General features: G+C 38.5%; 1 protein-coding gene across 4 annotated transcripts in view; it reads right to left on the minus strand.

Annotated features, from left to right (window-relative positions):
• AP3B1 (adaptor related protein complex 3 subunit beta 1) overlaps nucleotides 1–12,477 on the minus strand; it is a 188,031-nt gene that overhangs the window by 56,785 nt on the left and 118,769 nt on the right. For all 4 annotated transcript variants that reach the window (XR_011471189.1, XM_070412228.1, XM_070412229.1 and 1 more), the window contains exon 22: nucleotides 8,536–8,642. Coding sequence is in view for 3 of the 4 variants with exons in the window: in XM_070412228.1 (XP_070268329.1) it covers nucleotides 8,536–8,642 (107 nt within the window). In the remaining variant the exon portion in view is untranslated. The remainder of the gene's footprint in view (nucleotides 1–8,535; nucleotides 8,643–12,477) is intronic.

A 12,477-nucleotide genomic window follows, 5' to 3' on the forward strand; every position in this document is an offset into this window, starting at 1 on the left:
CCCTACAGTTAAATTCATTTTCTTTTCCTTTGAAGAGTAAGTGTAAGTATCACAATAATATTTTCCATGTTTAGGTCAGGTTTCTGATGGCAAAGATTTAATACTATTAAAATAATACTTAATTTCCATACTATGCCCTGCCATATGTTCAGAAAATTTTTGGCAAGCTTTATAAAAAGAAGAACAAAGGTAACAAAAGTTAACTTGATGTGTTATTAAATAATAACACATGATTGGCCAATGTACAATAATCTAAGATATCTTAAAGCTTGAAAAACATATTTCACTGCAACTATAACAATGTACCATACACAATTTGAAATATAACAGTTGACAGTAACACAAAGTTCAATCAACTTTGCATATGTAAAATAAAATTGCCATAAAAGATTAAATCTTTTCTAAACAAGTGATATTTTTAAAACCTCTTATTATTTCCTATTATAGTACATTTAATTATAATAAACAGAAGTTAAAAACCATACCCTTAGAAAAGAAGTCAGTAGATATTCCATGAACTAAGCTCTGAAAACAGTGAACCCACAACAAGCGAAAGGAACTACTACCACAAAGTAGAAAGAAAAGAATGCCCAAAGCTTTCTTTATCATCTCTTCTTTAACCCCTCAATTTCTTGCAAATTTATATACATATTTTCTTTGTTTTGGTGGGTGACTAGTTCATTACTAATTATAATTAGCATATCAAAAGTGGATTCTTCCTGGTGGAGAATTTTATTATAATGTCAACAAAGCATTATGAGTATTATCTACCAGTCAGGACTTAAGATTGTTAGATTGGCATATATTTGCTTAAGCCAAATAAAAAATATTTTGCAATAAAACCCCTGCAACTAAAAATGAATTACAGTCTCTTTTTAAAAAGTAGCTCCTTTTCATAATCTAGGGAAGGAAGCAAATATAGTGCTCTTACTAACTCTGAGACTGAAGTAGTGTGGAAATAGAGTTGAAGCAACAGTATGGCACACCTTAAAGTTCAATTTAAAAATTAAAGCTATTCATACCCAGAAGAGAATTAAATAAAGAAATAAGATGGGACATGGCTAGGCAATGGAAGAACAAAATACTGTCAAATTTTAATTAAAAAATGTTTTCAATTTAAGCAGACCCAGGCCAGTGATTTTTCATTATTTTTACCACAGTTCCATGACTACTGACATTCTCATCAGAACAAATAAAGGATTTTTCCCAAATTTGAAATGACAAAATTATTTTTAATTTTGACTTATAATTTCTTCCTCCTCTAAACTCAGGATTTTAACTAGACTTGTCTCTTAGCCTAAGGCTTGAATATATCTTACATTTGCAAAGTACAGTGTAAAAATATAAAAATTTTTTAAAAGGTAGTTGTTTTACCTTATTAGAAAACAAACTTTATCACAGATGTATTATCTTTTGTTTTGGGAATGAGATCACATATTCAAGAAACATCTGGCACAAGACCTAGTAAATGCTTATATTCAAAGACTCCCTTCAAAGCAATCTGTCTTGAAGACAAACTAGAAGAAAGCTGGCACTCCGGCAGCACAAGACAAGCAGCCTGGAAAACCATACTAAAATGCCCTAGCCCAGTACAAATGAGAGAGAGAGAGAGATTGATTTAAGACAAAAATCCACTTCAGAGAATCAGAAATCAACTTCAATTACAACTGTCATCATTATGATACACAATTATTCTAATAATTCCAAATATGGAAAGCATGTCTGATAGATACTCTATTTTCCAATTAATTTCGGATAACTCAAATGGGGTCAGGACCTCATCCCTAATCATGGACAGTTGTAATTTCAATTAATTGCAATATCTGTCAATAACAAAAGCTCTAAGCCTAGTTGCTAGCCATTTTTTAAAATTTATTTTAATTTTATATTTAATCCCCACCTGAGGATATGTTTATTGATTTGAGAGAGAGAGAGAGAGAAAGAGAGAGAGACAGACAGACAGACAGACAGACAGACATTGACGTGTGAGGGAAACAACCTCCTGTACATATCCCGACCAAGGATCGGTCCCACAACCTAGGTATGTGCCCTGACTGGGTTCTCTAGTTGGGCTTCCCTTTTTGCAACTCTGGTTTTTCTTTCATGGGATGTTCTTGGAATTAATTCCTCAATATATTACCTCTATATTCTATAATGATCACTTTTTTAAATGAACCTTTCTGCACCTTTTGTGTAAGGGACAATGCTCCAACCAACTGAGCCACCCAGGCCGGGGCACTAGCCATTTTTCTATATTCCTCAGATAAGGAACCTGACAGAACTAAAGATGCTAAAATTTGGTTTGCGTATAAAAATGCCTTTTCTTTGCCTCACTCTGCCTGCTCAAATTCAAGTTTATTACTTATGGGTTCCCCTCTTCCTTCCCCTCAGCTTGTAAATCCTTGAGGGGGTGGGGAGCTTTAATTAAATTACAGGCTTCTTGGTCATACTGATAAACTAAATGCTATCTTTTTGCTGGTCATGGGAAATCCAGATTGGTTACCCTTAACAACCTGCAGAGACCTTAGTTTAATGCTGTTGCTGCCACTGACTCCACCCTGCCATCACGAGCCTTTACTCCTTCATTGGTGAAGAAGTGATGCTCCACAGTGCCAATTCAAGGAAAGCAGACAGTGGATAGCATGGACTGTGAAAATTATCCTTCTGCTTCTTATGAATGAGGAAAAGTAGTTCAGATTTCTAAATTTTACACTCTCCTAAATGTCAAAAGTTAACATATAATAGTAGAGGGAAATAGGTGGGACTGTGGAGATTAGCCAATATAAAGTAATAGTATTTTTGTACACAATCAGAGAAATAACAACAAATTAGGACAACTTACAGACAGAGAAATTCCAAAATGGAAAAAACTATGTCACAAATGAAAGTACTTATTATACTTATTGTAATTACATGCCTTTGAGGCATTTCTTTTTTTATGTTCCCACTTAACTGTAAACTCCTGAGGGCAGGAACCTAGCCCATCTTGTTCACCACTATATGTCTGGCACCTGCCTCATATTCTGGCCTGAACAAATACTTATTGAATGAATAAAACACTTAATTGGCATATGTGTAGTAAGGAATTTGGTTTCACTTAAAGAGAGGTCTGGACTTCGCTTTAGTGCTTAAGAGGTAACCTCTAAACTCTTGGAATTTCCCCAATGATAGCAGTGTCTTTATAATTCATGGTGGGCCCCTGGGGACCATACCTGGCTGGTAGTTTATGCCCATGCAGTGATTCATGGTGGGTCTCTAGATAGCTTATGCTTAGCTATTAACTCAGGATGTGAATGGCTACATCAGAAACACCAATCATATGATTAAATGACTGGGGCTTTGGACCACTGATAACCAGCCTGACCAGGAGGGGAGGGCTGGAGATTGAGTTCAACCATGTTGCAGTAATTCAATCTTGTCTACGCAATAAAGACTCTGGATGCTCAGTAAGCTTCCCTGGTTGGCGATACTTCAATGCCAGGAGGGTAACGCAGAAGCTTTGAGTTTGGAACTCATCCTGAATCGCCTCTATGTATCTCTTCCTTTGGCTGGTTCTAATTTGTATCCTATTACTATAATAAAACTGTAATCTCAAGTATTGCTTTCCTGAGTTCTCTGAGTTGTTCTAGTGAATTATTAAATTTGAGGGTAGTTTTAGAAAACCCCTAAACTTCCAGGTGGCCTTAGTAGTCTTGGACTGATGTAACCAGTCTGGAGGACTCTGCCCTTCACATGGAGTTTGGCTAACTCCAAGCAGCATAAGATATCTACCAGAGCTCCTCTTTTTGCAACTCTGATTTTTCTTTCATGGGATGTTCTTGAAATTAATTCCTCAATATATTACCTCGATATTCTATAAAGATCACTTTTCTTAATGAACCTTCCTGCACACTTCCTTTACAAATTTGTAATAATAATGTAATAACAAAAAATAAAGAAAATACTTAGTGTTTAATATTACAGATGAAAAAAATCTGAGGCACCAAGAAGTAAATCAATTTGCCCAAGGTTGCTCATTTTGTAATGTGCCAGAGCTATGATTTGAATGCAATCAGTTGGGCTCAAGAGTCTGTGCTTTTAACTGCTACACCATATACTGCTTTGAATGTTTCCAGTTGGTATATGACTGGCGCAAGGGACAGCAAAGGATGTAAGGAGCTTGAAGGGGTTAAGGCCAGGGATGAGACATGCCCTGCAATGAACAGGACACAATAAAGATTATATACCACGTTTCCACAACTTTCAAATGTCATGTTGGACATTCATGAGGTGATAACTTGTTTACAATTACCAATCTCAGAACACCTTACATGTAAGTACAAAGGAGTACTTTTGCAAGGTTTTAATATACTCAATTTTCCAGGAATGCAACTATCAGAAAAAAACAGTTCAATGTTTTGAAAATGTATGTTATTAATGGCAACATTATAACCCATAGCATTTGAGTTGCTAATACAACACACCAGTCTGCATTTATAGCTGCCACGTTCATGGTGGTTCTACTAGTACATGAGTGACAGCATCATTTAACTACTTCATTACATTTCCAGTGCAGTCATGATCAAGAGGTTAACTATTACTTTATTATAAACTAGAGGCCCGGTACACAAAACTTTGTGCGCTTGGGAGGGTCCCTCAGCCTGGCCTGTGACCTCTAGCAGTCTGGGACCTCTCGGGGGATGACCACCTGCTGGCATAGGCCCGCTCCCCGGGGGATTGGGCCTAAGCTGGCAGTCAGACATCCCTCTGGCAGCCCAGGAGCCCTCAGGGGATGTCCACTTGCCAGCGGGGAGCAGGCCTAGCTGCAGTTGGACATCCTTAGCGCTGCTGAGGAGGCGGGAAAGGCTCCCACCACCACCGCTGTACTGGCAGCTGTCAGCCTCGCTTGTGGCTGAGCAGAGCTCCCCCTGTGGGAGCACACTGACCACCAGAGGGCAGCTCCTGCATTGAGCGTCTGCCCCCTGGTGGTCAGTGTATGTCAGTGATTCCCAGTCACTCTGCTGTTAGGGTCAATTTGCATATTACCTTTTTATTATATAGGATAGAGGCCTGGTGCATGGGTGGGGGCCAGCTGGTTTGCCCTGAAGGGTGTCCCGGATCAGGGTAGGGGTCCTGCTGGGGTTCCTGGCCAGCCTGGGTAAGGGGCTGAGGGCCGTTTTCAGACTGGCCACACCCCCTTCAGGGTGGGAGTCCCCGCTGGAGTGCCTAGCCAGCCTGGATGAGGGGCTGAGGGCCGTTTTCAGGCTGGCCACACCCCCTTCAGGGAGAGGGGTCCTGCTGGGGTCCCTGGCCAGCCTGGGCGAGGGGCTGATGGCTGTTTGCAGGCTGGCTACCTCCCCCAGCGGGGACCCTTACCCCTGAGGGTGTGCCCAGCCTGGGTGAAGGGCTGATGGCTGTTTGCAGGCTGGCCACAGCCTCTTCAGGGTGGGGGTTCCCGCTGGGGTGACTGGCCAGCCTGGGTGAGGGGTTGATGGCTGTTTGCAGGCTGGCTACAGCCCCTTCAGGGGGGATCACCCCTGGGGTGCCTGGCCAGCCTGGGTGAGGGGCTGAGGGCTGTTTTCAGGCTAGCCACAGCCCCTTCAGGGTGGGGGACCCTGCTGGGGTGCCTGGCCATCCTGGGTGAGGGGCTGATGGCTGTTTGCAGGCTGGCCAAGCCCCGCAGCAGGGACTCTCACTCCATGAGGGTGTGGCCATCCTGGGTGAGGGGCTGATGGCTGTTTGCAGGCTGGCCACAGCCCCCAGCCACCCAAGCTCCCAGTGGAGGCTGGCTGGAAGGAGGTATCTGGGATTTATTTAGCTTCTATAATTGAAACTTTGTTGCCTTTTGCGGAGGACACAGCTGGCCATAACAGGTGGGAAGCTTTGCTTCCTCCATCGCTGGGGCAACCAAGCCTCCTGCTTGCTCCAGCTCCGTGGCTGCTGGCTGCCATATTGGTTGGGTTAATTGCATATAGTCACTCTGATTGGCTGGTGGGCATGGCTTGGGCATATTGAAGGTACGGTCAATTAGCATCTTTGTCTTTTATTAGTGTAGATTACTTTTATTTCTTTCTATTCAATTAGGGCAACATGTTGATTTTGAAATTATGGATGTACTCTCACCTATGAAGTTCATTTCAAGATCCAAAAGGCTCCTCTATATTTGTTGAGGACCCACACCATTATATGAGGGCTATAATTTTTAAGGGTTTTTCTTTGAGTTCTCCTCTGATGTTTTTAGCCCACGTCTTTCTAAATTTGTATACACAATGAGAAAACTCACAGTTTGTTGCTTCATGTTCTTTTTAAAGTACTGTTTTTAGGGCTGGAGGTGAGATTAGGAGCCATTCTGCGTCAGACTATTCAATTTATTTCTACATAAATAAACCTTTTCAAAGTTCTACTTTTTCTTTGTTTAAAGATCTACCCCTTTCCTCATGTATGGTGCTGGTGCATTTCTGGTTGCCATTCTTATTACTACTGTTTGATCATTCTGTTAGCTTGTGGGGATGAATGTTACGATCCTGCTTCACTAGCCGCACCACTGGGAGTTGGTTTGTGCGCACTTTGGATAGAGTGCTTTTCTTTTCCTTTGAAGAGACCATTCCAATACATATTTTCCTTAATTTAAAAAGCTGAATCCTTCAATTACTTTGTAATGAATTAAAATTTACTATAACTTTTCTAATCACAACTGCCTTCTTCTTATAGCTAATAAAGTGTGAGAGTCTACTCAGGGTCCATTATCACATCACTTGTGAAAATATTAGTTAATATTGACTGAGCAATGACAATGTGTCAGTCACTGTTTTAACAGCTTTACATTTATTATCTCATTAATCTCACAACAATCCTGTGAGTTAGATATTATCTTCATAGGAAACCGAGGTACAGAAAAGTTACCTACCAATTTGCCCCAAATAACATAACTAGTAAATTGCCAAGTAGGGATTTGCACCCTGGTTATCTAATATCAGCCCAAGAGGTTTATCCACTACTTTACTACCTCCCAAGTTTTTAGGGGCCTCCTTTCCCCTCAAGGACTAACTGCTTCACTCTAGGTTTTTTTTATTACCACTTTCTCTTTACAGCCTACCACAAATACTCAATAAATATTTATTACTTAAATAAGTGAAAGACTTAACTGCTTATTTTCACTGCTTTGCCCCCATCTCTTTTAATCTACATTGTCCTTTTAGAAAAAAAAAAAGGCAAACTAAAATCCCAAATACGGTTCTTGTTCATTTCTGAGTGGTTAGAAGGTAACTGCACTCTACAGCTTAAAAACAACATTATAAGCTTAACAGTTTTCACCTATACTTTCTAAGTGAGCTGATCAACGCTAAACAGAAATGCATGTAGCTCTTCTGAGTATTTCATGACCTTGCAATCACACTTGCATCGAAGGGAGAATTTATAGCAATAATCTGCAAGAATTGGGCACTCCTCTCTCCCACTCCAGCAGAGCAGTTCTATGCTCCAGGGCAGCTCAGGTCACCAATTACACACCCCTGCCAGCCCTGGAACCAGTGATGCACCAGATCTATTCAAGCTACCTGTGCTCCCACCAGAACTCACGGTTCTATCTCCTAGTTTGTCAGATTCCTGACACAAATTAACAGGAGGCCAAGTAGATTATATGTCCTAGGCAGCACACTTGATTTAGGGTGAAAGGTTAGTGATCTAATATGCTAACACAGAAAAAGTTCTTGTTCTTTCTTTCCCTTCATCTCTCTCTTAAATTAATTTAAAAAATTAAAAATTTTTTTTCAAAAAGTTTGACTCAGTTGGTAACTCAGTTGGATAGAGCATCATCCCAATATGCCACGGTTGCGGGTTCAATCTCTGGTCAAGGCATACACAAAAATCAATCAATGAATGCATGAATGAATGGGACAACAAATCGATGTTTCTCTCTCTCCCTAAAGTCAATTAAAAAATAAAAATAAAAAGTGATTACAGTTTCAGATTCTATGACAGGCTGATGGAGGAGGCATTATTTGAGATAGGCAAGCCTCTGGCCTCTCTTCCAATCACACCCCATAAATAACACTAAAGAATTTAGACACCAAAGCATGTAAGTAAACGCACAATGATTCAACTGAGAGAAAAACACAATATTGAATTTTCAAATGAAAACAGTCCCATAATTTTAATAGTCTAAGGTAAAAAAAAACAGCATGGTAGAAACAGAATGATTGTGAAAATAAAAGTCTGTTAATGTAGACAATAATTCTTTATGGTAGAAATTTATGTATATAAACTAATTCAAAGTGGCAAAGAACCCTTATATATTACCGATGGAGAACAGTGCCAGAGAAAAATGTACACGTAATTAAATGTGGATAACTTGCAGAAGTAAATTGAGATGACACTGGTTTGAGTAGAGCAAATTAAAAAATATTTACAGAATGAAAAAGGTCAAATAAAAAATGCACATGTTAGAGGAGGAATTGTCCAAGACTAAGAATCTACTTCAATTCTTTGTATTTTTAATAAAAACGATGCAATGGCATCATTTAAAAACTGAGTTAATATATTTTGAAAATTACTTACGTTGATGACTGATGAAGAAGTTGACAAATTTAAACCTTCAAGATCAGCTATCAGGCTTGGAGAAAGAGCTGGTGTGGGACGTGCAACTGGAACAGATACCGGGTTAACTGGAAGAAAAGGCCCAAATTAGCAAATGTGCATGAAAATTTAATTCATATTATTAAAAGCAACATTTTTATTTTGTTAGTAAGTCTAATTAAATTACATTGATTAATAAATTTATGGCAATGCTATTTAACATCTTGATGTAGTCAAGTTATTAACAAGTCATGGCAATTATTAGTCTTAGCTTTCAAAACATAATGGCAAATCCTATAACAAAATAAGGATATAAATATCTTGAGTAATAGTTTTTGAAAATTTTTATCACATAACATTATCACTAACATTTATCATCCAACAACTTCACTAAAAGAAAAAGGTAAAGAAACATTTTTTCAAAGAAATAAAAATTTAAAAAAGAAACATTTGTTTTTTCAGACTAATATAAAGAATAACAATAGCTTTCAAGGGAGTTCTCCAGTTTAGTTAGAAGTCTTAAAAGGGTGTTTAAATACTTTCTCTATTTTATTCTCCACTGTAATAATAATAATAGAGACACAGGCTACCTAATTCCCTTCTAATCATACTTTCAGCAAAAGCTATGTGCTAGCTAGGGAGCACTTCCGGCGCCAGACGGTCGCCAAGAAGTCCGCAGCAAAAACCGCAAACGCCACTTCAATGCCGCAAGATCCTGCTTCCCCGCTCTCCAAGGAGCTGCGGCAGAAGTACAGCTTCCGCTCCATGCCCATTCGCAGAGACCACGAGGTCTCGGTGGTGCGAGGACACTATAAAGGTCAGCAAATCACAAGGTAGTGCAGGTGTACAGGAAGAAGTATGTCATCTACATCGAGCGGGTGCAGCGTGAGAAGGCTAATGGCACAACTGTACACGTGGGCATTCACCCGATCAAGGTGGTTATCACTGGCTAAAACTGGACAAAGATCGGAAAAAATTTTTTGAACACAAAGCCAAACCTCGACAAGTTGGAAAAGAGAAAAGCAAATATAAGCAAGAACTTACTGAAAAAATGCAGGAATAAATATAACCTGTGGTGCAGCCACAGCTTAGCTGTAGGTTTTTAGCCTGGTGTGTATTCCTTTGAAACTTTTCAAGGTGTCTCTGGAATATTTCTTCCCTTCCTGGTTTGTTATTGATATATGGCTCTGTAAATCTATTGTTGTCGTTTTGATTAATTTTATAAATAAAAATTGGAACGATTTCTTTAAAAAAGGCTATGTGCTAGTACTAGAGATCAGATACCTGAAAGTTTGAAAATTTTTTAAAAATGCAAATCTGATCATGTTACTTCTCTCAAGACTCTTTTTAAAAAAAAATATATTTTATTGATTTTTCACAGAGAAGAAGGGAGAGGGATAGAGAGTTGGAAACATGGATGAGAGAGAAACATCGATCAGCTGCCTCCTGCACACCTCCCACTGGGGATGTGCCTGCAACCAAGGTACATGTCCTTAGTCAGAATCAAACCTGGGACCTTTCAGTCCGCAGGCCGATGCTCCATCCACTGAGCCAAACCGGTTAGGGCTCTCCTTAAGACTCTTAAAAAGCTCACAATTGCTTGCAAAAGTCCAAATCTTTAATTACGTGCACAATGTGCTCTATGATCTAGCTCAGCATTATCCAATTGGACTTTCTGTGATGATGGAAATGTTTTGTAGCTGAGCTGTCCAATGTGATGGCCAGAGACAAATACACCTAAGGCGCTCTTGAAATGTTGCTATAATGACTAAAGAACTGCATTTTTATTTTTAATCAATTTAAATTTCAGTAGCTATGTATGGCCAGTGGCCACTAAATTGGAAAGCACAGGTCTAGCTTACCTCCAATTTTATCTGCTGTTATCAAATATTTTCCAAGATCTTATTTCATATCTTTGAGCCTTTTATTTTTTATTTCCTTTGCCTAGAAGGTTCTTCTCTGCCTTGTTCACTTTGCAACTTCTACCCATTAAGATACCACTTAGAGGGAAAGTACAACCTGACTTACCTAAACACAGCTTATATGTGCCTTCCTTATTACATAGAAATGTGTGGACATCCTTCTACAACCATATTTCTCTCATAATACAAATTTGTCTTTATATGTTTTTATTTCCACTAGTCTGTATAAGCAGACTTTTTTTTAGTACTAAGTAACTGCTCAACTGTTTGCTGAGTGAAATAAATGAAAATGTGAAAAAAGTTTTAGCTTCCTTCAAATTCTCACTCCAAAATAATACTATAAAGTAACATTTACTTAATTTGACATCATTTTTCAAAGCATCATTTTCTCATTTTAGTCTCACAATATCCCATAAATTAGACAGGACAAATACTAATTCATAAAGTTAACAATAAATATTTCTTGAATGAGAGCAAGGGAGAGACAACGTTCAAATTATGGTTCAAGATATGTTCCCTGTCTTCAAATAACTGAACATCTAATTAATAAAAAAGATACACATGCTTGATGTAAAAAAATAAAAGTAACTATACAGTCCATATGATATTGCCAAAAGAAGAAAAATTTCAAAGGAAATCTTAAATAAAATCTCAACATATACAATAGAAAAAGCAGAGTGGAGATTGGGTGAAGGAGAAATGGAGACCTTGCTTTCTCATTTGCACTCCTTTGCTGTGCCCGAAGAGCTGCTACAAATCCTCAGGCTTCCTTAGACATATGTTGAAAACCACTGTACAGTTAAGCAAGTGCCATGGGGAGTTGGAAAAAAAAAAAAGGATCAATGGGGATATGGAGGTAAGAGAAGGCTTCATGAATAGGAGGGAACGAAGTCTAGTTTTTCAGTAATATAGGATCTGAATAAGAGGAAAGAAAGAAATTGGTTAATTACTGGGTAAGAAAATGTAAACAAAGGCTGAGAGGTAGAAAACTGGAAAGCTAAGAGGGTTGGATTTACCTTGTTCACTAAAGGGAACAGTTAAAAATCTACCAAAAAGAGGATATCAAGTGGTAGTATAAGGAACAGACTGAAGAAAAAGCATTTAGGTTGGAGTGAGGAAGAATTTACAATAGTTTCGGCAAGATGTGAAAAGGACTGAAGTAAGGCAATGGCAGTGAGAAGACAGAAAAGACATTTATTCTAAAGAAATTGTAAACTGAGGCATAAGGAGATTGAGGCTTGCCAAGGTCATAAAACAAGTGAATGTAGAACCACAGTAGGACTAGAAACGGGTTCTTCTAACTTGGATCAAAATATGTTGCCTTTCCAAGCAGCAGGTAACTTTTCTGGTGGATTCTAAATGCATGTTTGTCCGTCCACCCATCCATCCAACCATCCATCTAAAATATTACATGCCCATGTTTAATAATAAAAAGTGAGATAAGAAAGCCTCTCATTTCAACTATGGCTCAGCTAAAGACTTAGGAAAAAGGTATCAAAGACTAGAGAGGAAAATTCATATCACAAACAAATTTGACTCTTAAAGATAGGCTTTTAATATCATTTTAGAAGGTAGAGGCTCTGGTATTAAGGAAATGATTGCACATCTGTTAACAGGTCTGGCAAGATGAAAGCTGACACTGAAAGTCTATCCTAAATTGGATTCTGAGGCCAGCTGACTATGCTGAAGTATTTAATTAATGTGTAAAAAAGAAAATGACTCTATGCAGCTTGTTTTAAAATAACATGGCATAGAAATTAAAATGAGATACCATTTCCACCTATCATATTGGCAAAGGCAATTTTTAAATAACACAAATTTCAGCAAAGGTAAGGGTATAAGGAATCTGGCACTCTCATACTAATACTGTATAAGGTCGTATAAGCTTTGTGGAAGGCAATTTTACCAACAAAATTCTTTTAAAGTGTTTGTCCCAGCAATTCTACTCCTCGGAATTTATCTTAAGGAAACAGTCATGGAGATAATGCAATAATATACTTAT

This window comes from Myotis yumanensis, unplaced genomic scaffold (assembly GCF_028538775.1).
Source record: "Myotis yumanensis isolate MYYU_CA2020_CCGP unplaced genomic scaffold, mMyoYum1.0.hap1 SCAF_4, whole genome shotgun sequence".
Lineage (NCBI taxonomy): Eukaryota > Metazoa > Chordata > Mammalia > Chiroptera > Vespertilionidae > Myotis > Myotis yumanensis.